At 33.4% G+C, this 26,532-nt stretch overlaps 13 protein-coding genes and 2 pseudogenes across 15 annotated transcripts, besides 1 other annotated feature; 6 read left to right on the forward strand and 9 right to left on the reverse strand.

The window, feature by feature from the left end:
• Positions 1 to 396: 396 nt before the first annotated feature.
• TVAGG3_0914670 (RNA binding) lies at positions 397 to 2,045 on the reverse strand (the record flags this gene model as incomplete). Its single annotated transcript, XM_001307991.2, has 1 exon — positions 432 to 2,045. The coding sequence occupies one exon, from the start codon at positions 2,043 to 2,045 to the stop codon at positions 432 to 434; it is 1,614 nt and encodes a 537-aa protein (XP_001307992.1).
• A 151-nt stretch (positions 2,046 to 2,196) lies between these two features.
• Positions 2,197 to 3,439, forward strand: TVAGG3_0914680 (G-quadruplex RNA binding; the record flags this gene model as incomplete). Its single annotated transcript, XM_001307990.1, has 1 exon — positions 2,348 to 3,406. One exon carries the CDS (start codon positions 2,348 to 2,350, stop codon positions 3,404 to 3,406), a length of 1,059 nt encoding a protein of 352 aa, XP_001307991.1.
• A 554-nt stretch (positions 3,440 to 3,993) lies between these two features.
• TVAGG3_0914690 (pecanex family) lies at positions 3,994 to 7,166 on the reverse strand (the record flags this gene model as incomplete). The annotated part of the gene is made up of 1 exon (XM_001307989.1): positions 4,011 to 7,166. One exon carries the CDS (start codon positions 7,164 to 7,166, stop codon positions 4,011 to 4,013), a length of 3,156 nt encoding a protein of 1,051 aa, XP_001307990.1.
• A 924-nt stretch (positions 7,167 to 8,090) lies between these two features.
• Positions 8,091 to 8,933, reverse strand: TVAGG3_0914700 (uncharacterized protein; the record flags this gene model as incomplete). The annotated part of the gene is made up of 1 exon (XM_001307988.1): positions 8,091 to 8,933. One exon carries the CDS (start codon positions 8,931 to 8,933, stop codon positions 8,091 to 8,093), a length of 843 nt encoding a protein of 280 aa, XP_001307989.1.
• A 394-nt stretch (positions 8,934 to 9,327) lies between these two features.
• Positions 9,328 to 10,614, reverse strand: TVAGG3_0914710 (spectrin binding; the record flags this gene model as incomplete). The annotated part of the gene is made up of 1 exon (XM_001307987.1): positions 9,328 to 10,614. One exon carries the CDS (start codon positions 10,612 to 10,614, stop codon positions 9,328 to 9,330), a length of 1,287 nt encoding a protein of 428 aa, XP_001307988.1.
• Positions 10,615 to 10,834: 220 nt separating this feature from the next.
• On the reverse strand, positions 10,835 to 11,561 carry TVAGG3_0914720 (galactose-binding domain-like family; the record flags this gene model as incomplete). Its single annotated transcript, XM_001307986.1, has 1 exon — positions 10,902 to 11,330. One exon carries the CDS (start codon positions 11,328 to 11,330, stop codon positions 10,902 to 10,904), a length of 429 nt encoding a protein of 142 aa, XP_001307987.1.
• Positions 11,562 to 11,574: 13 nt separating this feature from the next.
• On the forward strand, positions 11,575 to 12,235 carry TVAGG3_0914730 (nuclear DNA replication termination; the record flags this gene model as incomplete). Its single annotated transcript, XM_001307985.1, has 1 exon — positions 11,603 to 12,112. One exon carries the CDS (start codon positions 11,603 to 11,605, stop codon positions 12,110 to 12,112), a length of 510 nt encoding a protein of 169 aa, XP_001307986.1.
• Positions 12,236 to 12,626: 391 nt separating this feature from the next.
• On the reverse strand, positions 12,627 to 13,703 carry TVAGG3_0914740 (vesicle-mediated transport; the record flags this gene model as incomplete). The annotated part of the gene is made up of 1 exon (XM_001307984.1): positions 12,627 to 13,703. One exon carries the CDS (start codon positions 13,701 to 13,703, stop codon positions 12,627 to 12,629), a length of 1,077 nt encoding a protein of 358 aa, XP_001307985.1.
• Positions 13,704 to 14,267: 564 nt separating this feature from the next.
• TVAGG3_0914750 (regulation of cell shape) lies at positions 14,268 to 17,850 on the reverse strand (the record flags this gene model as incomplete). The annotated part of the gene is made up of 1 exon (XM_001307983.1): positions 14,279 to 17,833. One exon carries the CDS (start codon positions 17,831 to 17,833, stop codon positions 14,279 to 14,281), a length of 3,555 nt encoding a protein of 1,184 aa, XP_001307984.1.
• A 185-nt stretch (positions 17,851 to 18,035) lies between these two features.
• Positions 18,036 to 18,930, reverse strand: TVAGG3_0914760 (snRNA stem-loop binding; the record flags this gene model as incomplete). Its single annotated transcript, XM_001307982.2, has 1 exon — positions 18,338 to 18,898. The coding sequence occupies one exon, from the start codon at positions 18,896 to 18,898 to the stop codon at positions 18,338 to 18,340; it is 561 nt and encodes a 186-aa protein (XP_001307983.1).
• A 491-nt stretch (positions 18,931 to 19,421) lies between these two features.
• Positions 19,422 to 26,532: part of a mobile genetic element that runs on past the window's edge.
• Positions 22,030 to 22,782, forward strand: TVAGG3_0914780 (annotated as a pseudogene). The gene has a single exon. A coding segment is annotated over exon 1 (753 nt).
• TVAGG3_0914790 lies at positions 23,206 to 23,818 on the forward strand (annotated as a pseudogene). Its single transcript has one exon. A coding segment is annotated over exon 1 (613 nt).
• TVAGG3_0914800 (uncharacterized protein) lies at positions 24,082 to 24,858 on the reverse strand (the record flags this gene model as incomplete). The annotated part of the gene is made up of 1 exon (XM_051251950.1): positions 24,082 to 24,858. One exon carries the CDS (start codon positions 24,856 to 24,858, stop codon positions 24,082 to 24,084), a length of 777 nt encoding a protein of 258 aa, XP_051077524.1.
• Positions 25,128 to 25,538, forward strand: TVAGG3_0914810 (uncharacterized protein; the record flags this gene model as incomplete). The annotated part of the gene is made up of 1 exon (XM_051251951.1): positions 25,128 to 25,538. A coding segment is annotated over one exon (411 nt), but the record flags the coding sequence as incomplete, so codon positions are not given.
• TVAGG3_0914820 (uncharacterized protein) lies at positions 25,542 to 26,073 on the forward strand (the record flags this gene model as incomplete). Its single annotated transcript, XM_051251952.1, has 1 exon — positions 25,542 to 26,073. A coding segment is annotated over one exon (532 nt), but the record flags the coding sequence as incomplete, so codon positions are not given.

Below are 26,532 nucleotides of genomic sequence, written 5' to 3' on the forward strand. Positions count from 1 at the left end.
CATCAAACCAAATTAATTTTGAATTTCTAATTATGAATGTGCATTTCTCTAATATATATTTCAACAAATCAAATGATTGAGAAAATTCCAATTTTGGATCCTTAATACTCTATTTCGAACTTTTTCAAACCAAATTAATTTTGAATTTCTAATTATGAATGTGCATTTCTCTAATATATATTTCAACAAATCAAATGATTGAGAAAATTCCAATTTTGAATCCTTAATACTCTATTTTGTATTTCATCAAATCAAATTGCAAATTCAAATTTTTGAACACATAATTCCCTAACTCATATATATATGAACATAAATGATATAAAACTCTACTTTATTTAGTACAAAATTCCTTGAAGAATTTTATAATTCGTAAAATAAAATAAACAAAGATAAATAAAAACATATATATATAAAATAATAAAAAAGAGAAGTTACTGGTTCTGTCCAGGAGCAGAGAAAACCTGTGCCTTCGCAGGAGCACCGAAAGCAGACTGTCCGTAAGAAGGCTGGCCAAATCTAGACTGGTTTGGAGATCCTTGCCCGGCTGGTTGAGATGGAGATGGCTGCCCGTACGCTGATGAAGAGCCAAACGCTGTATAAGTCTGCTGAGGAGCGTATGGACTGCCAAACATTGGATTGGCACCGTATGGTTTCGGAATTCCGTAGGGGGAGTCACCAAATGCCGATGAATTTCCGTATGGAGTTGTCTGCTTAGGAACACCGTATGCGGAAGCTCCGTAAGGTGCGGAAGGAACTCCGTAGGCTGTATTTTGTGGTGGAACGTAGGATGATGAGCCTCCTGGAGTTCCGTAGGCTGATTGTGGATTTGATACGTAGGAAGAAGATCCGTAAGTATTCTTTGGTGCTCTGGTATTCATGCCGAAGGCAGATCCGGTGTAGCTGGGTGTTGTAGATGTTGCAAATACAGATGTCGAATTATTTCCATATGCTGAGTAAGAAGAAGAGCCAAATGGGCTTGGAGCGGATGTAGCTGTATATGCTGAGCTTGCTGATGATGAAAATTTCGAAGAATTGCCGTACATCGATGAAGAACCGCCGAATGTAGTTGTTGATGAAGATCCAAAGGAAGAATTAGTAGGATTAGGTGCTGGAGTAGGTGTAGTTGTTGGCTGCGAGGAGAATGCACTTTGCGAATTCGATGAATATCCTGTGAATGAATTAGGGGCCAAATAAGAAGATTTTCCAGGAACTGGACGAGGAACTCCCATCCTTTCTTCCTTAGAGATAGCGCGTACAACTTCGAGAACTTTGCCATCAATAACTTTGCCATTTAAAGCTTGAATCGCTCTGACAGCGGAATCATGGTCAATCATATTGCAGAAACCTGAGAAACCGTCAGGGAGCATCTTAGTAGAGATGACAACGCCGAATTCGCTGAAAAGATTGCCCAAATCTGTTTCATTTCTGACGTTGCTCGGAAGATTTCGGATAAATATATTAGTAAAGACATCGTCGCTTGCTGGAGCACCTCTAGGATTTGATGCCGGGCTTGTTTTCTGTGGTCTCTCTTTCTTTTTATATGGCTCAACAGAAATCTTCTTTCCGTTAATCACAGCATCATTCAGTTCAACACGAGCCTTCTCAGCATCGTTAGGGTCACGGAATTGGACATAAGCATAACCTTTATTTAAGCCATCAGTTCCTGTTGGTAATTTACAAGAGATAACTTCTCCATATGTCTGAAATAGTTCATGGAGCTGCGAAACTTCAATATATACATCTAAACCGCGAACATATAAATTGCCTTCGCCAGATTTAATTAAGTTCTGATATTCTTGAGTAGTAGGAGTAATTACTATTGGCGAACCGTTTAGTTTAGTATAGTTAAATTCTTTGATTGCTTTCAATGCAGATTCGGGTGTATCAAATGTAACAAATGCAAAATTTCCATTTTGCCTCTCTTTTAGAGTTACATTGACAACTTCGCCACATTCTTGCAAAAGTATTTTTATAAAATCTGTGGTGATACCTGATGGTAAATTGGAAATATGTACAACTTTATCAGAGCTTTGCTCGAAAGACATTGTCACTTTTTGTTTCTAAAGAAATTTGAAAGTGGCTGACCATTTTTGCGATTTTGATCTGTCAATATTATTTATAATTTTATTAATACATGTGTAATACAAAAAGAGTTGATTTCGTATATTTTAAATTTGAATTGCTCGAATGATTATTTTGATTTCAAAATCAAAATCATTTGAATTGAGATCAAATTTGATCGTTTGCACTACGTATACTACATATAATATTCTTTTTTATCAAATTCTATTTTTCATAGAGAAGTACCCAATTATATTGATTTGATCCCCCTTTATTATTCTTTATAATGACTGAAACTTCGAATTTTACAGTAGTAATGACTCCTCATATGAAGGATCTAGCATCTCAGTTTGATAATCCTCCAGAAAAGCCAAAATTTATACCAAAACCTGAAGAAGTACAGGAATTAATAGAATTATCTTTAATATATCCAGTTACAGAAATTCCAGCGCATAGTAAATATCTTTTTCGATATACAAAACATCAAATTCAAGAAATATACAAATCTATTCTTAATGGAGAAATAGAAATTCCAAAATCAAAATCCAAAATCAATAAAAAAGAGTTCTCTCTTGAAGAAGACTTTATAATTTTAACATTTATTAGATTACAACCAGGTTCTAACATCTCAAATCTTATAGAAATGTATGGAGAATTGTTTCCAATTTATCGAAAAAATTCAGAAATCAAGAAGCGATACAACGAACTCAAAAAGCTTCCAAATGACAAAGTATCTGAGATTTTAGATAAATATACCAGAGAAATCGCTTACGAAGATCTTTTCGGAACATCAACTCAAAAAGCATCAGAAGATTCAACGATCAAGGATATAAAATTCATACAATGCAGATGCAATTACCAACCCGTGATTTATGACCAGTTATCTTCAAAAGCTTCGGATGAATTAGACAGACTTGACAAAATCAGCGAAATTTACTGGCAAAGAGAATTTTCTCCAAATGATTTAGCAATTCTCAGGTCCGAAAAGCTCAAATTCTTCATGCGAAGGGAAGCAATCATGATTGGACGTGGAACACTCGATTTCGATGTTGATGTTAACTTATCGGAGTTTGGTGAAAGAGCCTGTGTTCATGTTTCGAGAAACCAAGCTGTTATTTCCTTCTTACTTGACTTTAATTTTTATATTACAAATATTGGCAACAGAACGTTCAGAGTTAATGGTGTTGTCATTGGTCCAGGCAAGAAATGCAGATTACATGATGAATACTTGCTTGATTTCTCAGGAATTTTGTTAATTTTCTATTCAAATAGACAACTCATTGATCAAATCAAAGTTGCACTCGATGATTCAATGGAGAACCAAAATAAACGTGAAGCAAATTAAATATTATTGTTTGATTAATAAAAATCATTTTTTCTAATCAGATAAAATTTTTTTAACACAGAAAAATCTTTGAATTGACCTTTTGAACCTTTAAAAACGCATTGTTTCATGTTATAGTTTGTTCATTGTGCATTAACAACATATAACATGTCTAAAAATGCAGGAAAGAAAATCATGAGAATTGTAAACATTTGTGCAATGATCTTAATGCACTTCCAATGAGACTTATTCTCAGATGAATAATTAGTAATTTCATTTGAATGAATGATATAAAGAGTTATATATATTTTCTTTTAGCTAAAGAAAGTGAAAATACTGATTATAATGCTTTATTGTTGGTGAATCGAAATGCCAACATACATGTGCAAAATAGTTCTTAATTCAAGATTTGATATAAAATGTTATATTAGACTCATGATTGTATCTCGTGTAACACTTAGACGTTAGAAAAATCAAATCTATATGACATGATCCGAAGAAAAATTCGAGATTTAACTATTAAGATCATCAATATCATCTGATCTAAATACTTAAATAAAAAAACAGCAATAGTTGATAGATATATAAAACGAAATACATACAAAAATTTTATATTATAATAATATCAGTAAAAGATAGAGAAAGGAGAAGGACAATATGAAGTTTTGATTGGAGAAACATAAGCAGGGTATCCAATTGGAAGGTCACAAGCCTGAAGAATCAAGTTATGAAGCATATGATCATCTTCTTGTATAGATAATCTTTCGCTGTTGTTATTTCCAAGGAATATCTGTAAGAAAGCTTCACTTGCCCAGAAACATTTAACAAATTCTCTCTGTATATGAATGATGTCGTAATTAACTTCAGACATTTTGAAGAACACGGCCAATTTCTCTCCAGATCGTTCTGTAATTGAGAACAAATCAGCTTCTTCCGATTTAAATGTCTCTTGGAACTGTTGAGAAGTAATAGGAGCAGAAATATAATGTTCTATTGTTTCATTCGTGAAATTTATACACTCCAATATTTGTGAAATATCAGGTGTCATCTGCATTGATTCCATTGATAAAATCAATGCAAATAACTGTGCAGCAGGAGAAAACAAATTAGCATATAACATATCTGTTGTTTCCTGATGCTGTGTATTGATAAAGAAATTACAAATCTTTTCAGTAGAAATGTATCCATCCTGTAAAATCAATTCGAGGAACTTTGAATAAGCTGTTGCAGCTTTTTCTCTGTCAATAGCAATGGACATGTTACTTATTACATTGTTCAACTCGAAAGGAATGTCTTGGGATGGTTCTTCATCAATAATAATTGTTTCTTTTCCAATTAATTGATGACAAAAAGTGATTGCAGCCCAAAATTTTGTTTTTTCTTGGTCAACACCCAAGAAAGACCTGTTCAATTGGATTGTTATCACATTATATTGCATCAATGATACATTTGTGGCCCTAGTTTTCCAGTTCGTCCCCGCATAAGTTAATTGTGACCTGAAATTCGGAATTCTGTCTTTATACAACACGACGTCGTCCTTGAGTTTGGCGATCTCTCCAAGGTGGCATAGGGTTTCGTCGTTGTATTCTAATCCTCTGACCTGAAATCTGACAGAATGAGATTCCAAAGCGACAATGTGGACAAATGCGGCCAGTGGCTCACTCAGGAACAAGAAGAAATCATTGGAATCAACAATTCCGAGAGTTCCATTTCTAATAATATTCGCAAGATTCATAGTTAAAGCTCTTGCCATGGAATAATAAACGGGAGCTTCAACGGGATGCTCCGTTAGCGATACAATAAATGGTTTCGCAATGTTGTCGTCTTTGTTATCAGTGTAATCCCAGAAACAATTGGGTCTTGGAGCACATGGTAACATAAAAAGTGACAAATTTTGAGGGGAAAGGAAGGGAGCGCCTGTAATGAGTGACCACAGGAAAGCAGGGGTTGCTAGGACACGATCTGGACCGGGCATGGCCGTAAAAACTGAAGTGACAAGGAAATCTTTGATTTTATCTTTAATTGTATCGGAATAATACGTATCATAGAACATATATAAGCCCGTCAACCTTCCTCTTCGCCAATAATCTATGACTGTGGAGATATTCATGAGTTTTCTGGCTAATGTCATTGATAATATTAAATTTAGTGCTGGGTTCGGCAATTTTAGCTCGATTCCGAATGTAACACGCTCTAAAATGATGGATAATGCCATAATATAGCTCTGACAAAGAGAATTATTGATGGCAGCTACAATAATTAAGGCGGAAATATAAGGATCTGAGTTCCATCGCTGTAGGATACCTCCAATAAATAAAGGAGTGAAGAAACAAGGCGTCAAAAGCCTTAATGCGTTGATAGTTTTCGATGGAGTTGAAAAAATTCTCATATAAAACAAAACATAGTAGCTATTGGCACTGATAAGTGGCCAGATGAAGTCAAGAAGCGTACAAAAAACGCACGATACAGTTGCGATGCTTTCAAACGAAATATAAGCTATTACAGCGCTGGAATATGAAGAGACGAACCCAACAAGTGACGAAAAGATAATAACAAAGTAGAACTTAAACATTTTCTTCTTAATTAATGAAGTAAATGTCAAAGGAAACTGCAGTAGAAGAAGTGCAAGGCCAATCGCGCATGACAATCGGACAGGCGTTATAACCTTGACAATGAAAAAGATAATAATGTAAACAATTAACGAACGAATGAACTGAATTATCGAATGGACAAATCCTCCTGAGCCAGAAAGGCCAAACGAATAATAAGAAATTCCTTCTAGTAGCCATGTAATGAATGTCGATGGCATTGGAACTAAAATTAATAAAACTAGAGGAAATGCACCTAATGCAGTACGAAAAGTGTCAGAAATGATACCATATATTTGCTTCCAGTAAATAGTAAGCTTTAAAATGTCACTGTATTCATAATCTACGGAATTTGATTGAAAATAAGAGAAAATGAACCAGCACAAGCAAAAAATCGTGATGTAAAATGGTCTTGTAATTCCAGTCATGATATCGCCACGAGTTGTTGAGTATGGATCGACTTCTGGAGGTGATAATAAAGAGTATAAAGAAAAACCTGAATAAAACGCTAAAAGTATTCTTTCATACACTGAGAAATACTGCATAATTATTGATACAAGGGTTTCTTGTGTCATCGATAAGAAAAATAAATAAATTAAATATCTTATCGACGTATTTCCTGGAAACAGCGCATTTAATGTCTGTCTGTTAAATGGTAGAGGACAAATCATACCGAAAATTTTAATGTATTCTTTCTTTTGAGGAATAATTTCTTGTTTTGAAGGTATTGCATCAACCAATGACGGATTTCTTACGTATTTGAAGAATAAAACGATGGAATTTGTATCGAATCCTTTATTTAGTAAGTCTGTGAAAATTTGTTCTGTTATTGAAACATTTGAAGCGAAATTTGATCTTAATCTCCATAATTTTTGAGGAATTCCTGGCGGAGGTGGAATTTCTTCCCTCGTTACAACTTCATCTCTATTTTCTCCGCTGTCTTCTAATTCAAATGAGGAATTAACTAAAGAATTTAAGTAATACATGATTGATTTTGTGATTAACAGCGGTAGAGATAGACCAAGTGCAAAAAATGCACCTGCAACAGGACTAAAACTTGCAAATATTGGAATTAAATGTATCAGAATCAAAAACGCGAGGACTAATGTTCTTATTATGGTATAAAATGGAGAAATTCCAGGTGAATAACCACCAAGTAATGATATCACCCAGCCTCGACGAAATTTCTCCATTTTTTGTCACTTTTTTATATAAATTGACAAATTCAACACGGATCTAACTATCGATAGTAGAAAGAGTTTTTGAAGGTTATATGGTAAAGATTTAGATCAGTGATGACCTGATTTGGATAATGAATCTTGGTACATGATATATAGCCCATATTAAGTAGTTGCAATATGAATATGATTCACTTAATATTGAATGATTATTATTTTCGTCTGAAAAAGTGACAAAATTATCATTTTTGTCAGACGACAATGATAATTTTTTATTTTCAGGGTCATACTAAAAAGATGAATTTATGAGATTGCATTGCAATGATACTTACTTGGATTGCAATGCATCTATTAGGAAATTTTAGTGAAAGTAAATTGAAAAGTTTGAGCTTATGATTTTGACTTCGCTAAAAAAAATTGACTCGAAATTCACAAAAAATGAAATAATTTGAAGTCAGAAATAGAATTATAATATGAATAAGCAGCTATTAAATAAAGTTGTGTATCAATTGATTGCGCTTAAATTAATAGAAATAGAGTTATAGTTCAATAATTCGATGACAGCCGAAAATGATAATCCCCTAAATATTTGTGTGAGGTTTTTACATATTTTGACTTATCTTTTGGATCTCAAACTTTCAGATATGATTTAGTACAAAGCATATGGTAACTGTAATCTCAAAGTTTGTTATTTTCCTGAAAGTTTGATACCGAAATCAATTGCTGATATGCTTGAAGTACGGTGATTGGCCAGATCAAATGCTGTGCTTCAAACGGCAGCGCCACCTTATGATGTCCATAACATAATAACACATGATGACAAATGGTGATAAAAAATATTTAAATTGTAAATACATTTTATATCTTAAAAACAAATATTTGATGAACAAGATATTGAATATCTCGAAATCGGCCAGATAACTTTCATTAGATAGTTTGCTATTGGGATAGTTTAGCAATCAAATCGTCACAATCTTCGCAGAGATTAGTCGCACATTGCTTATATGTAATTTTAAGTATTGGATCATAGGAAAGTAGAAATATATCATCAATTTGTTTTATTTTTCCTGGAGATGGGGGTTGATATGGTTTGCGGACTGTATCAGACAATGTAGACTTTGAATTGAAGTCATCAATAGTTCGAGTATGTCTTTTAGCTCTTTTCATCGATTTTGATTGCAAATCTTGTAAACTCATTTCTGTCTGGTTGGGAATCTGTGAACGAACTTGTGTAGCTGATAAGGCATTAGTAGTATATGATAGTCTTAGCATTTTTGTTCTTCTTTCTTCATCTTTTGGATTTAAATGAATTTGTGATTCTAAGTCTGAAAGAGATAAATTACTTGTAGATTTAGGAAAATCAGACCCACTCACAGATGTATTTATGTTTAAGTTAAGCTGACTTCGATTTGAATTTTCGTTATAATTTTCTTTTGATCTTTTTGGAATATCGAGAGCTTCTTTGATTGAAGAACGTACTATCTCTGCTTCAGCTGGTTCTATATTCTGAAAGTAACGACTTCTTTCCTTTGGAGTCTTTGGAATCGTTTCATTGAGATATTCGTCATCAGAATCACTCAATTCTTTTGATATACTTGCAATTTCTTGATCAATTTTCTGTAAATCTCTGTTAGTTTTCTTTATTAATTTCTTAATTGGAGATTGGTGAGTAAGTTTCACCCTCTCTCTATCAAATTTTATATCTTGCTCCATAACTCGTAACTCTCTATTAAGATTACTACTCGATAAAAAAGATTTAGTATAATTTTGACGTTTACTCATAAAATGTCAAATTTTTCATTTAGCATTTTGTAGAAAATTATATTGACTTTTTCCAATAAATAAGCAAGCATATCATGTTTCGGCTTATGATTACACTGAATCTCATAACCATAGTTTAATACTGAGGGAATTGTAGCTCCTGCAAATTCGGCTCCACCTGAACATTATAGAAATATCCTCTCAAAATCAAACCATTCAACAGTTGGAATTGCTCCGATACTTCGAAACTCTAGCTCTAAATCATCCAATGCCTGTTGTACTTCGTCAGAATATTCAGTGGCAAAAATCTAATTCATACTAATGGTTTGAGCATCTGTAACTTGCATCCACTCAGAATAATTAGTCAATTTGAGACATAATTAATTAAACATGTAATGAATGGTTAATTTAATTTTTAAATTTTAATTAATTCGCCTTTGAAATCAAAAACTTGGATACTTAATTCATTATCATCGTCTTTATTGTGTTGATTTTTTCCTGTCTGAATTAGCTTGAAAGCAACAAAATAGTCGCTTGTTTGGAGTGGAAATTCTTTAGTTTCATTATGCTGAAATGAATAATTTTTATTATCCAAAATAACAGTTGAGCCATTTTCCTTTATACCTTCTAGCCTCCAAAATCTCAAAAGATAGGACGAAGTGAATGCTGAAAGTAAAATATAAGAACTTGGTTTTAATTTATAACCTTTGAGATCAACACGAACCCATTGATTAGCTGAGTCACAACGTGTCGTGAAATCATTATGAATTGAATAAGTATTAATATCTGTTATTTTTCCAAATTTCACAGATGACGAAGAAAATTCTGCATTAATTCTTTCGGAAATGAGGACAAATTCATGAGCATCATTAATTGATATTTCAAACTGATTTTTCTGTAAATATTTTTCAAATAATGAATTAGAACTGTCTGATATTTCAAGTTTTCTAATTTTGTTCGAGTGTTTCAGTATATCATAGTAAATCTTTAAAAGAATTGGTTCGAATGAGTTTTCAACTGAAAAAATATAAATTTCTTCAAATGTATGAGAAGTGCAATATTCTAATGAAATGTATCTAAATAAATCAAAGAATTTATTGTCCTGTTTACAAATTTCGAGGAGTAACATGCATAATTTATCCTCTTTTTCAATTTTTAGAGATTTAGAAGTTAAAATTTTTTCGAAGAAGTCATATCCAAATTGAACTGTATACTCGATAATATGAGCATCATTCAAGCAATATAAGTGTGATGAAATATATTCAAGGCATTGATTTTGTGTTGTTAAATCGTTTTCAAAAATAGAAATTTCATACTTCGGAAACACGTTTTCATTGGTAATGGAACTATCTGATTTGATATGTTTTATATACAGTTGTATCAAGAATTGGTTACGAAAATATTTCCCGAATTCAAATATATCATGATAATGATCTTCATCTTCTTGAAATTCAAGAATTCCTGTGTCTATAAATTTTTTGAGTATGTTGATTGAATCCTTGCACTTGATATATAGATCTGTTTCAACAGATGATATCTGTTTATTCAAAATGCATTTTTCTTTAATGAGATCTGAAAAGCATACTGCTGAAGACTTCAATGTTTCGATTCTTTGCTCATTTATCTTGATCTTCAGTTTCCCGCATTCTCTAAGAATGCTTACACGTTCTATTTCATTACACAATGCTGTGACTTGTACCATGGAAAATAAAAAAAAAGCATATTATGTTTCGTTTTGTCCAAATGAGTTGAATAAAGTTTTGCTATCAATAATGTAAAGGTATTAACTTACCAAGATTATTTATGGAATTTGATATATATAATATAATTACAAATACATCGGGCAAGCGTGCCACCTTTCAAAAAAATAAAAGTCTTTGTAGCATCTTTAATATACACACTGTCTTAATACTAATAAAATGGTTTGAATACGTAAATTTACTAAAAATAATAAGAAAAATAAACTAAGATAGCATAAAATAATTAAGCTTATGCATTAGAATTTCCGTTCTTGGAGATATGGCCAATAATACTTACATCATCGTCATCATCGTGATATGACACAAATTCTTCATTATAATCTTCTGATAATGCGACAGCATCACCGAAGAGTTCTATCCTATTCAGAGCCATGCATAGTGGAAATCCTGGGCAAGCCTCAGTTTGAAGAATCCTGACAAATCTTGCTGTATATTCTCTTTCTAACTTATAAGTCTTTTCAGTGCATCTCCTCATATCATTGTCTTTGCTGACTGAATGAACGTCCTTCCAAGTCTTATTATCATCCGAAATCTGAAGAGACCAGCTGTATAAGCAGCAATCAAAGCAGCCGTATCCATCATCACAGCAGCAGCCATCTTCGTAGCAGCATCCACAACGGATAAAGTAACTATTGAATCTAAATTTCTTTGCTTTCATTGAGAAAATAATATATGGTAGAGCCTCGTAATTATAATTACAGTTTGAACACCAGTCATATTTCTTATCGCGTGGTTCTATTGCGTATTCTGGTTTTGTTACTTGTAATGAGTTGTTAATGAACTGTTTAGAGGATCCACTTACTTGAAGAGTAAAGATGTTATCCTTATAATGCTTTGCAAAGATTCCATTTTGATCAAAATTATGTGAAATCAGAAATGGATAAAATCATTATTTTTTCGGGAAAAAAGTGAGATTTTAGTTTTAGAAAAATGGGCTTAGATGGTGGACTTATAACAACTAGACAAGATATGACGACAAAGTCAACTAAAAAGACTCGACAGGAAATAGAAAAAGAGAAAAATGAATCAAATGCTGATTCATATTGGAAAATGTGTGCACTCACAGGTCTCCTTTTGCAAGTTCCTATATTAATATCTCGATCAGGTAGTATTTTTAGAAAAGAAGACGTATTAGAAGCTATTGTTAAAAAAATCTTACCAAAAAGATTTAAATATCTAAAGCATCTTAAGAATTCTAAAGAAGTTGATCTTCGTGGAGCTAATACTTTATTAGAATACGTATGTCCTTTATCTTCTAAGTCACCAATCCCTTCTTCAAAAGAATCTTTCGTTTTCCTCTTCTCGTGCGGCCATCTATTTTGCAAAGATGCATTTGATTTGATGTGTTCAGATCATGTTTGTCCAATTTGCGGCAATAAAACAGATACTTCAGATATTATTGAATTGAATTGCTTCCAAAATCATGAATGGAAGAAATAAAGCACTTCTGTTATTTGTATATTAGCAAATAATTAATCATGTATTAAATCTATCTTTTTTACACAAAAATTTATTTTCCCTTTTGCGAATATCATCAACATCTTAATGACTCCTCACTAAAAATAATAATTAATCAACATAGAAATTATTTCCTTCAATTAATGCGAATAGCTGATAAAACATTGATTTACTTTAAAAAATATGGTTTTGATACAATCCATATATACGTAACATGAATGTTGATGTTCAATCTTATGTTTTGCACTTTTGGCTATTTAAAACTAACATTGAACAAAAATATAAGATTGAGCACCAATATTCATGTTCAGATTTTTTGCGAATAATGGCTGATTATATAGGATCATTTCGTAGATCCTGATAAAATATAAAATAATTTTTGAGATTTTTCTTTATGAATTGAAAGAAGAGAGTCATAAATCAAATATTTAATAAGTATATAAATAATATAACATTTAATTCAGTATATTTAAACAATTTAGAGATAGCAACAAAATTATCCGATTTCAACAACGTTTGAGCCGATATCCTCTCCAATTAGCTTATCTAAAATAGACAGACATGCGTATATACCGCTAATTACGCCAAATGTATTACTAATGAATTGAAGGAAGTTCTGTCTATTTGCAGAAACGACAATTGTGTAAGGAGTGAACTGGTATTGAAAGAACAGGCCCGGAGATATTCCAAAGAGTTGGAATGTGTCAATAGCTTCTGAAAAAGCTGTGTATTCGTAACCTTTGAGATATTCAACGCCATCACGGTAGAAAATGACAGGAGTAATAAGAAGATTATAGAAATATGTGCGATCGTGAGTTGGAATTTGTTGAAAACTCTTGAAGTTATCGAGTGGATTTGATGTTCTTGGGATATGTGGTCCAAAACGTAATCTTTGGATAGAATGTGTCATGTCATGGAACATCTGCATTGAAGATAGATCATGCAAATAAGCAGATTGTGGAACGTTCGTTCCAGGAGCGATATGAAATGAACCAGGAATTCTGTTTACCGTAAGCTTTCCTTTAACAAGGCATTTTTCTGAAAGAGAAACATTTGGTTTCTTTTCGTAGTTGTTACAAACTCTGTATTTTGAAAAGTCGACTGGTTTATTTTGCATAAGAGACAAAAGCTGGACTTTTAAACATGAATTGCAGCACTCATCAGGATTGGTAGAGAGATTGTAGCATGGTTCGCAAACATCACTCAAAGTATCGTTTGTATATCCGATTACACGACCCAAATTATTTAATCTTCTAAAAGTAACTGTATTCTTTATGTATGAGCGCTGAAATCCAAGTGAATCCATGTAGTCTATATGTAAGAAATAGCAAGGCATTGCAATTTTGATTGTTAACGAGATATTTATGGTTTCTGAAGCACTAGTGACCGACGGTTTAACAGATAAGTCACGGTAAATTCGCGGATTAATGTAAAGAGCCACATTTGTGATTATTAATATAGAACTTACGACTGTTAACAATATTGATACAACACTGCCATATTTTGTTGTCATCTTAAGCTCGTCATGAGTATTTTTATCAAAAAGATCAAGAAATTCAAGATAAGTAACCATTTTTAAAAAAATTAAAAAGTGACAAATTCTGAAATCCAGATTTCTACTACAGAATTAAGCCAATTATGCGGGAATGTGCTAGAGTTTACTGATGTCTCTGATAAAGGTAATGATTTTGGAATGATTTCAAAGCTTTTTTCAGCCCTCATATTGTGGTTTTAGCAAATATTATATATTAATAGATAAAGAATAAAGATCTTCAAATTATTTATTGGTAATGATAAAATGTATCATATTGCAGTTTTGGCAATGATGAGATGCATCGTATTGTGTTTTTGGCTTATAAATCATCTTAATAGATAAAGGATTTGTCGTGTTGAGTTGTAATTTTGAATGAATTACAATGTAAAACGTGTCAAATTTATTCAAAATCGCAAATGAATATGATATTATTTACCTTAAGCCAAGGGAAATATTCGATTACCATAGCTAATCTTCAAAAATTATACCACAGAGCAGTTGATTATTATTGAAAAGTTCGCATTTTATATTATTTGCAAATAAATTCTTGTTCGATTCAAATATTCCTTAGTTTTTATAACAAATAAATAAAAATATATATATAAATAAAAAAGTTATTCGATACCTCTAAAAGCAGCTTCGACATTTTCTTTCATGTCATCAATTATGTCTCTAAATGCTTCTCCTTTCACTCCGATTACATTTGCTGCTTTTACTAATTCATCGATGTCATCAATGAGACCAGAAGCAGTCTTGTAGAATGCATTTCCACACCTCAACAAAATCAGTTGCAAAGAAATTGGTCTCAAGTTATTTGACTGAAGTTTTTTGTCATTTTGACATTCTTCAATTCTTGGAATCTTTCCAAGATGCTGCTCAATCTTTTGTCCTGCTCTTTGGTTTGCTCTTTCCAATCTCAAACTGTCAACAACATTCAGAGCAGGATGATCCAATCTCACGACATCCCATGTACTGCATTTATACAGTTTATCATTAACGTTGACAGCAATGACATTATATCCATTATCACTCCTCAATCTCGTGTCAATTGTTCCTTGTCTGTCATCAATTGTCTTCACTTTTCTTCCTCTCTTGAATTGGTCGCCCAACTTCGAATCAAAAACTTCTTCAGGAATCAAATAAATTGGATAAAATGGAACAGGAACATATATGTCACATTCAAATTGATTGTCAAATTTGACAGTGACAGAACATCCTTCATTTTTATAAGGTGACACTTTTGTGATGATTCCCTTTGAAAAAGGTGACACTTTCTTATTTACACGATAAGGCGGCGTAAATGGGTAATTATTCTGTCTTACGAATTCTTTCATTGCGCTTGTGACGAAGACGACTTTGCTGCCTTTTTGTGGATAAAAGATTCCTGTGACTTTGTTGTCTGATGTCCAGAAATTTGTCACTTTTTCATGTGAAGGAGTTTTGAAGGGGAAAAGAAGAGGTAAATCAATTTTGTTTTCATTTTCCTTTTCTTCTGATTTGTGTTTAGGTGTTGGAACAGATCTATGGACTTTGCGTGAAGGTGAATTGTGACGAGAACTCTTTTTATCATCATCAGAACTTTCATCAAATTTCTTAACTTTCTTTGGATTTGATCTTGTTCTCATCGGACTTTCTTCAACTTCATGATGTCTTTTGTCAACTTTTGGACTCTTCTTTCTTTTGTCTGTTTTATGTTCTTCTTCAGATTCATCATAATCAATGTCACTTTTATGACTTTTGTCACGTTTATGGTTCTTGTCACTTTTATGATTTTTGTCACTTTTTGTGCTTTTAGTAGATTTTGATTTTTTATCTTCAACTGATTTCTTTGAAGATTTTGGTTGAGATTTCTTATTTTTAGATCTTGCTTCTTTAATCATTTGTTCCTTTTCTAGTCTAGCAGCTCTTCTAGATTGGATTCCAATGAATGGAGGAGGTTTAGAATCATCAGAATTTTCATTATCACTTGAACTGTTGTTTGAATCGAAATCATCGTCATCTTCATTATCTTCATCGTAACTTTCTTCAAAATCTTCATCTTCTGACATGTAAACGACTTTTGTCTTTGTCTTCTTTTTATTTTTAGGTTCTTGTTCTTCAGTTTCGCTTTCTTCGTATTCTTGTGATTTTGTTTTTGTTGGAGATCTCTTTGGCCTTGTTTTAGATTTGGAAGATGAAGGTGGAGAATAAGATCTAACAGGTCTTGATGATCTCCTGAGCATTTCATCATCCAAAGGATTGTTTCTTCTCGTGTTTCTAGTGCTCATGGCTCTCGATGTTTGGACTTCTCTCTCAGATGGTTCATTGTTTTCTTCAGATGAAACATCGTGTGTTGAATAACTTTGACTTTCTGATTCACTGTCAGAATGAGCAGCTAAAACAGGGGGTGTCACCATATCAAACCTATTAATTTGTTCAACAACAAGAACGTTACTTTCAAGGGATTGAGGAATTACATCCAAATCTGTATCGTTATTTTCATCTTCGTCTTCTTCTTCCTCTTCTGTTTGATTGTTATGATTTTGGGACCTTGTTTTCATTTGTTCGCCAATATTTGCTTCATTGGATTTCTTCTTCCATACTTCTGACAAATTCTTCTCTTCTTCAATAATCATGTTGTCAATTTTTGGCGGTTTTAACCTTAAATTCATATCTTTTAGGTTAAATCTTTTTGGCTGAGGCATCAAAGGATTTCCTTGCGAATCAACAATCTCTGTATCATTCAAACTAGCATCTGGATCGTTTTCCGCTCTGAAAAACATTTCTGTAGTTGTAAATTTTGTCACTTTTCCACACATAAACGCTGTTATTCCACCGCATTCATCAATTGCGTAAACAACTGAGCCATCGACCGACCAAATAGCGTCATTTACACGTCCACCTTCTTGTCCGAGTGTAAATGTCGCTAAAAGAGATCCGGATTCGATGTCCCAGATGGAGGACCGACCACTTTCTGTTCCGACGAAAACGATGTTTGGTAATTTCGGATGACAAGCGATTTTCGTGCAGTGGTCAGTGAATATTTGGTGATTAACGACACAAACTTGTCTTCTTGTGGCAATATCCCAGCTGTAGAGCCAGTTTAAAGATACACCAACTAATCTCGTGTCATCGCAATTGACAGAAGCCGAAACAAGCTTGTATTTGATGTTGTTCGGACATCTGACTGAGTAATTCATCTTGTGGCCCCATAAATTACCATCAGATGCGAACCATCCTCGTAATGCGCGTTCCTTTGTTGCTAGGGAGACAAGGAGATATGGACTTGTCCTGGCAAAGTAAACAAAGTCTGGCTGTTTGTAGTGACCAACTAAGGAAATTTTTTGTTGATGCTCAATGGAAACAACAACTAAGGCGCCTCCTTCGGCAGATATGGCAAGGAAGTTCCCGCCTGGACTGAAGGATACCCATGCGGCGGATTTCTGTATGCTGAAGTCGAAATTTAATTCGATTTTTTCATCTACGACGTTGAAGACTTTTATGATGCCCTCGTTACACGCAATGGCAAGGTATCGGCCACATGGTGAAAATCTGATCGATTGGATGCCGACATCGAGCTGTAAAGTCGAAATTAATTCGCCTCGGAAAAGAGAGAAAATATTGAGTCGTCCGTCGTAAGATGAAGATGCGAAGATATGATTTTGCGGATGAATGACAATTTCTGTGATTTCTTTGGTATGGCAGTTTAAAAATGATTTTATTAAAATTAATTCGGGGATTTTCCATACTTTGATGACGAAATCATCGGATCCTGTGATTAGTATTTGCGATGTATTATCAACGGCGATGCAGAAAGCTGAATCAAAGTGTCCAGAAATTCTATATGCGGGGAGAATCTTATGTAGGGGCGTAATCGGTTGGCCAAGGTTGTATGATAGCATATCCGATCGATTAAGTGTAGTCATTTGTTTTTGTTCGTTGAAAATTAAGCTTGGAAATTGGGAAGGTGGGCAAGAAAGGGTAATCAATCGAAGAAGTTGATCGTTCGGTATTCCTGAAAGCAAATGCTTGTCTAGAGTGTCGAAAGAAGGCTTGTTGAAGAAAACTCTAGATGGGAATAATCCTCTTTCTTCGCAGCCTTTGATAAATTTATCACCAAACTCTGGGAAATCTTGTTTAATAAACTTTGCAATCAGGAAGTACAACTCGCTTTGTACTTCCTGACTCATTTAATGGCCAATTTCTTTGATGCGACGATATGAAAAACAATTTTTTTATCCTGACAATTTGTTTTTAGACATTCAATTTTGAAGTTAAAATATACTTATCTTGGCTTTATATACCTAAATGATTCACGAAAACAAGAAAATCTTTAGAAAAATTTGAGATAATCTTGAAATCTGCATTTATTATAATAGCATATATTTTAGTGTTTAGTATTGTGTCAGTTCGGCACATTTATTAAGAAATAATTGCGAAAAATCAAAAATCCAGAATCATTCTATTTGTTGATTAATTAAGCATATCCCAAACCAGAAATCTGGATATTTACATTGGCATGAAACTGGAATTATTCAAAAATTCATTTACAATATTCAATTTACATAACGGCAAAGGTATACATTAAAAATAGGCCAGTTTGATCAATTTGTGCATTTAGATATCAAAACATTAGGTTTGACTTTAAACGTATCTCTATTTATTATTAAACAAATAAGATTTATGCAATAAATCTATTTCTGTAATGCAGCATGAATTATATATCCACCTGGAAACTGGTATTCGTTATATTTTTCGCAAGCTTCTTTTGCATTTTCAGTAGTTTCGAATGTAACTAAAAATGCATCATCAATCTGTTGAATTTCGTGAAATCCAGGTAATTTTGAAACTAAAAGTTTGGGAACTTGGATTGAAATCTTTGGAGGGAAACCCCAGAGTTTGATAACTGTGCTCTCTGGCTCTTCTTTCGCTTCTTCTTCCTCTTCTTGACGCGTTGAAAACGCATTGTAGAATTCCTCTAAGGATTTTGAGGGATTTTTAGAATATTCAATTTGTAATGCTTTCCCTAAAAATGGGAAATTGTTAAATTGTTTCATTATGATTTCTGCTGATTCCAAATTAGGAAATGAAACCCAAGCTTGCCCTCTTGATTGGCCTTTTCTTGCATTAATTTCCACAACTGGAGCTACTGAAGAGAACAAATAATATAAATTTCGTTTCAAATCATCAATGGGTATCTTGTCAGTTAAATTTCGCACAAATAGCGTTTGACTTGGAGCAATTGGTTTGGACATTATTAAGTGTCAGATTTAATGTTAGAAAATCGTCTTAAAAATATTCATTATCTAGGTGATATGTCTCCAACTTCAAAATCAAAAAAAAGGCTTGTCAGTGAATTTACCCTAAAAATATTTTGTCATTGGCAAAAATGTCATATGGCAAAAATTTGACAAAAAAAGGCTTTGGCAAAAATGTCATATGACACCCAGCAACTAAAGAAAATGACAAGGAATATTAGAATAATAAAATCTTCATTTATATTTATAAATAAAATTGAATTAAATTTGTCAAATTTTTATAATTCATTATTATAAATGTTGTTGGTGTTTGCTGCTCTTACATCATCCAAGATCCATCGAAGAAATTTATTGCCTAGGGTGTATTGCCATGCTCCGTTTTATTACAAACCTAAAAACTCATGGGGCGGTAGAATACCAATAGACCCAATAAGAGGTCCTGGTGGATGGGGATGGACACACCAAGAAGCAGAAGCTCAAAACGCTTGGGGTGATGAAAGATATGAAAAACTCATACCAGAGTTAGTATCCCTATGATGGGTACGGAGGCACTGCGCGCCTTCTTACTCATCATATGTGAATTTGACACTTTACGAAACCAGTAACGTATATTTTACAACACAACCATAACACCAACTTAACCTTAAATATTTACAAAACCATCTGACACATAAACGACTTCACTAACGAATTCACTACCGTCCTCACTAAATAAAAAATAACCTTATTTTTATTTTTTTTAATTTTTTATTTCATTACAAAGACATGTCCGACTACATTTACTATGACTCTTTCCCAGAACGTTTCCGTGAACTATTCAAAACTCAAGTAAAACTGAGAAACATGCATTTTAACAAAGACAGACCCATTGACGATGAAAGAAACCCTGAATATATTACAATCCCATATGACGCAAAGTTCATTGCATACATTCCTTATGGTCGCAGAGGAACGAAAACTATTTCAACAAAGAACAAAAATTATTTCTGGAGCGATGAAGAAAATTGCCTTATCTACATAAATGCATACTTAAATAAAGCTACATATTGTACAAAAGAAGGTTGGACTGGATTTGAGCTCTACATATACGACGACGATGGAAACAGACGCTGTGTATACCCATACGATAATATGTACCATTGTTTTCATCAAGCATTAAACGAATACATAGTCAGTAAGGGTCTCATTCCTGTTGAGTAGATATGCTTTATTTTTGTTCCCACATTTATATAAAAATTAATGATATCACCACCCTCACACGTATGAAAACATAGCACAAAAATAAATTTAGGTGAAGAGGTGAGATCTCACCTGTTTTCTCACCTGTTTTTTCACCCTGTTGAATTCATTGCTTTATAACTCTCTTCCTTGGTTTCTTTTTAGTTGCTTTCTTCACGTCTGTCTCCAACTTGACTGTCTTTCTTCTTCGTCCGTAATGATACCAGTTACTTCCACCAGTCAATGGGTCAAATGGTCTTTCGTAAGGGTTTCCATACATTCCATAGGGACCATATGGAAGAACTACTAGTGGAGAAGAAACATTTTCTTTAGTTCCATCGAATCTATTTAAATGCATTGTTTCACCTTTCATCTGGTCATTAAAGTCTTTTGCGTGTTTTGCAAACTCATCGTCCTTTCCTAAAGCATTTTCTGACTCAGTCGCAACCAAATTGGATGCTTTATTTATGAGCCCTATTTTATTTAATCTTAACTTCTTTGCAACCCAGCCTCCAATCTTCCCTTTATTTGCATCTAATGTCTTCGAAACCCTTCCTCCGCTCATTTTATTTACTGCGTCATAAGCTCCAAGTGCTTTTGCTCCAAATGCTAATGCTTTTGTTCCCATTGCGCCTAAAGCTGCCCAAGCTACCATTTACCCCATATTAAAATCATCTCTCTTCAATATTATCTCATAAAAGTTCTCGTTACTGGAGAAAGTCAATGAAACATAAACGTTCTCACGGGCTTCGCCCTCACCGCTTTGCAGTCTATCTAACTTCTTTCTTATATCATCTATACGCTTCAAAATGTCTGAACAATTGCTAACATCTTCTACAACAGTTATTTCATCATGAATGACCTTCAAGAACAAGCTCATTTAATATGCTATTAAAATCATCTCAATAATGAGTCCATCCTTTCCATCTTTAGGTAGCACAACATCTTTCATTGAAGAAGATTCGACAAGTCTTATGTTAAACTTACTGACAAAGTTTGTTATACTATAATGCTTTGGCGGCGAATACATATAGTTTGAAAGACATAATATAGATTCTTCAGCAAATTCACTTATACTGGATTTTATAACAATGTTCTCACGAGACCAAATACCACCAATTGACAATCTTGTAAGCAATCCTGCTGAACCTTCAACTGTAAACGTCGATGGTAACATTCCACGAAGGTCATCTATTGACATCGTTGAGTCACTGAATTTAAATATTTTCTTAAAGCAATCGTCATTATCTAACCATGCAATAGCTTTGAAGTTTTCATTCGAATATACATCTGCTTCATTAAATGTAAAACCTGACTTCTTTGCAGAGATGACTTTAAAATCTATTGAGTTTGTTTCAAAATTATATGCTATGGTAACTTCTGAAGGTAATGGATGTCCTTCCGCAGTCAGTTGTTCTCTCACTACCGTTTGAAGCTTTGTGTTAAAAACTTTCATGTCATCTCCTGTATCTAAGTTCACATACACAGCAACAGGGAAACTATCTTGCTTCTTTGTTTCATCATTATATCTCAAAACATTAAAGTTCTTCAATAATATTGTTCTTCCTGCTGGAATACTTCGAACCTGTCTGATTTCAATAGCTTTCTCACCTCCTACATACTCTACCCAGTGTCTTGGATATTCATAAGTATACTGACTTTCTTGAATTTTGGTTGGTTTCATCATAACATGTTCATAGTATATCTTTATACTCTTGTCAGTTAGACTCGGTGCTATGTTCTGAATATTTCTGACTTGCATTTTTAATGGAGATAAAATGAAGCATTTAATACATGACGTAGATGAAGACATGAATGAAACTACAGACAAACTTAACTCTTCTCTCATTCTTCCTTTCAGTAAGGACTATGAGTTCTGTTCAAATGGTGTTTATTTCTATTGTGGAAAGATGGGTTCAGGTAAGACATTTAACCTCATTCGTCATATACTCATAACAGAGCGTTTAGGAAACGACTCATATTATGACCAAATCATTATATCAGCAACTTCAGACTCTATGGACTCAACAGCGAAAACATTTATGTCAAAAGTTCAAGCCTCTGTCGTTAAAGTTCCAGACAGTGAACTCATTGAATTTCTTCAACGTTACATTCGACGTAAGAGGAAATATTATGCCATCGTGAATTTATACAGTCAGGAATGCAAAAGACTTCTGAGGAGATGGAAAGAATTATTGACAAACACCACTTACGTCAGTACTCAGGAGTTTACGATATGAAACGACTTACAAACTACATTCTATCAAAACTTTCAAAATACCCCTTCAAAAAATATCCTTCAAACACTCTGCTCGTGTGACGACTTCGCCGGAAAAGGTTTAGTGTCAAAGCCTGACTCACCATTAGCTAACATCATAACTAAAGTCAGACATTACCATTTAACTGTAGCAATACTTATGCAAACATGGAGGTTTTTAGCTTTAAACATAAAACGTCTCATAACTGACTTCGTTATCTTTCAAGGTTTCTCACGCTATGATATTGAACTCATTTGGAAACAGTCAGGTATAACATTACCTTTTGAAGAAATTTGGGAAGCATATAAGTCTCTCATCTCTCCTCGTTCATACCTTGAGATTCATATCATGACTAATACCATTAAAGTCAAAAATATTCCATGGGAACGACCAACATTGTTTTAAAGTTTAACCTTCAATTGACTGATGGTAAACAAATTCCATGCATCTCTGTCGCCATTTCTGTTAATATTTTTGCTGTCATTCATATCATCCACTTCCCCATCCGTTAGCTTTTGAGGATATGCGTTAGAATAGCTGTTCTTAAATGAAGGCTTTTCACCTTTGAGAGCATAAACTCTATAACTTTCTGCATACTTTATGTTTGAACCTCCTGAGCCATCATTGACATAAATTTTTATAGGCTTCCACCCTTTGTTCATGTTCCTGCTTCTTCCCTTAGCTCTTTTGTTCAGTAGTTCTACATCTTTATACACAGCACCTGTCTCAGTGAATTCAACAATATTTTCATTCGTTAGCTTTACATTCAAACCCTTGTCGAGTATATTGTTCATTTCATACATATAAAAGGTTTTTATTCTATATGAAATGAGAAGCAAATCCATCTTAGCTGGTGCCGTTAATGTTCCAATTGAACCAACATCAAATGTTGACTCACGAACGACAAACAATATTGTCATAAAGAACTATAGTTCAGAGTGTTTGAAAGAAAGAACCAGAGCTGAAATCCGTGAATTTAAACTCAGCTTCAAACGCTAACGCTACATCAGATGTTAAGTTAGAGTATCCACCACTGGACCAAATTCTTTCAAGAGAAGCCAACGACAACCCTTACACAAATGTTCAAACAAATCCTTCAGATAACGTAGACCATTACCTTCTTCAGTTATACCAAACAATTTTACTCAAAGACGATAAGAAGCTTTTGACAAATCTTATAAGCAAGAACCAAATAATTCTAACAAAGGAGGACCTTGAAAATGTTATATCACGAATAACAGGGAAACAATGTGTCATTGACTATCTCGACCCTGAAATCGAATGCTGTGGTCAAACGCCACTATTCATGAAAATAGGTAACATCCGCATCATTGAAACACCAGGAACTACAGGAGTTGAGTTTAAGTATAAATATTCGAACGAGTATACAAAACTTTCAACAGAATATAAACTTTGTTTGAAATATGTTTTAGTAAATTAAAGCAGTCAGGAGGGCTCTTTGAGCCCATCTTGGCGCTTTGCGCCGTCAGTCAAAAAAATTTCAAGTTAGCAATTTGTAATATCTATCCAAAACTTCTTCAACAGTATCGAACTCATCTTCATAATGCAAACCTAATCTTATTGACTTGGTGCAGTTTTCACTAACACAATATTTTTCTGTTCTCTTGACTGACATAACTAATTCATTTGTTTCATCAAACAGCAACAACCAAAGTTCATGACCTAATACATAACATTCATACTTTATATTTTTAGCTCTGAGTTCTCTTGTAAGCTGTTGCATTTAATATTTTCTAAAAAGTCAACTTCAACAGTCATTCGCACTGGTGCCTTCAGTTCTACAGGCTCTCCTTGAAAGTCAACAAGTCTGAATTGCATGTCTTTCAAATTATGAGGACTAATGCGAACCCATTTACCTAAATGAGTTGCTATGACAGGAACGTTTGGAATGAACATTGAATTGACTGCATAACGGAAGGATTTATATTCTACTGAACCTTTACTATTAACTCCTGAAATGCCTGTGACATTAGCTATTTTAGACTCAATGTATAAACAATTACCATAACATACGTATGGAACAGATTTCATCTCAATCGTTTTGTCAACACTTTTCAAAGGAAATGTCATATGGTATGCACCCAAAAGAAGTTGTACTCTATGACTCATTCTTGGTATCTTAAACTCCTTCGCATAACTGAACTTCAAAACTCCTGCAATAAGTTTAACATTCATTAAGTTTTCTTCGTTATCCTTGTTTATTGTAGTATTTATGAGAGCATTTAACACTCCAGCTAATGTTTCCATCTTATATTCTACATTATTGTGAAATCTTATTTCGTGCTTCTTTCCATCTATTTCAATCTCCATGAAATCTGTTTCATCTGTTATAACGAATGAAGCGATAGTATTGAAGTCAACCATTCTGAATGCAAGCGCCTCATTCTGTAGACCTAAGTTTGTTTGTAGCTTTACTGTCCCGTATTCGTTTGGGTCTGTACTTTGCAAATAGAACAACATTTTATTCTCATTAAAATATGAGTATAGCTGCATATGCGTATGAAGCTGACAGAGCTAAACGTTTATATTTTGGTCAATACTCTCTCACACTTACTGACAAATATATTGTTATCACTGATGGAAATACTGAGAAATACATAACATGGAAGGACTATGAAAAGTTTGACCCTATTTTAACTCCATGTACTATGCCGTTTATAAAGGACGGTGAAATTATTGAAAAAGATAATACAACCGTATATAGGTCTGTTTATGAAGCATTAGAATATATGTTGAATCATAACCCAAAAAGATTTGACCCAAGCACTACACCATGTGCAATGCCTTTTATTAAGGACGGTGAAATCGTAAGAGTTCCGGATTCAACGGTTTACACAGCTGTTCAAAACAGTTTACAAAACATTTTAGCGAATATCTTTAATTCAGAAACTACAGAAATAAAATTACCGTATATAACAGATGCTAAAGAAATTAAATCAAAAACGACAACATTATTTACGTCACTTAATGATTTAATGACTTATATCATTAATATTCCTGCACCAACTACAGCATTTGATCCAAACTCGACGGTTTGCAGTGTACCTTTCATAAATGACAGTTCATTAATTACTTTAAGGGATTCGACAGTAAATGAATCATTAAAGGCGTCATTAATGAAAATCATTGATTTTAACTCATTCACGAATACATATAATTCATTCATTAATGTTTCATATGCTTCTAAAGAAGGTGAGCCAAAAACTATCGATAAAGCGGTGTATGAAATAAAAGCATCAACGACGAAATTGAATTCGTTAACTTTTGACGGTGATAGTTTCGTTAATGACATAACATCGGGGAAAACAATTTTAACGAAAGAATACTTAAAATCTCATGTTAGTGAGTTCGTTGAAATTGAAAAAGAAGGTGGAATTAAGTTCGATCCACTGAATTTCATTTTCAGCTTAGCGAATGCGGGTGTTAGTTTCGCTGAATGGACAACTATACAGAGTGAAATAAATGCAATATGGACGTTTTTGGGGTCAAAAGCGGGAATGGGTGAGCTTGTAAATGCTGCAAGAACATTAGGTGAAACAGGAAATTTTGTAGATGGTTTTAAAAGACTTGTTTCAAATGTTTTAACAAACACAAAGAAATTATTTAGATATACCGTACATAACGGACGGATTTTCGAACATATAGCAACAAACCCTCCGGTTATGGCTGCGTTGATGATGGTTAGAGATATAAAACCACGTAACGACGGGAACGAAGAACATGAACAACAGGATACTGGTCGGGTTATTCGAGACATTAAAAACGTGTATCCTGAAGTTATTGATTTATTTAGAGGAGTTAATGATTCAATTTCAAAACATTCTATAACCCTCGATGAAGAGAATAAATTAACAGATTATATATTCGTCATTATTGCAGAATTAATGAAGAGAATAAATGAAAAAGGAATTGGTGATATCATTAATGTCAGCGATGTAATGATGAAAAGAAATTTTGACTCATTATTTACAAAACCGAAAACAGAATATAGTCTTTATGACGTAATTACCGAATTAATGAAAAAGATTAATGATAATAAGAGTTCTGGCGGAAGAGTTGAATTAGAAGTGAATGATGTTAATGAGAAATTAGCCGAAAAAGCAGACAAAAATGAGCTTTTAGCTCTGAGTGATA

This window comes from Trichomonas vaginalis, chromosome I (assembly GCF_026262505.1).
Source record: "Trichomonas vaginalis G3 chromosome I, whole genome shotgun sequence".
Lineage (NCBI taxonomy): Eukaryota > Parabasalia > Trichomonadida > Trichomonadidae > Trichomonas > Trichomonas vaginalis.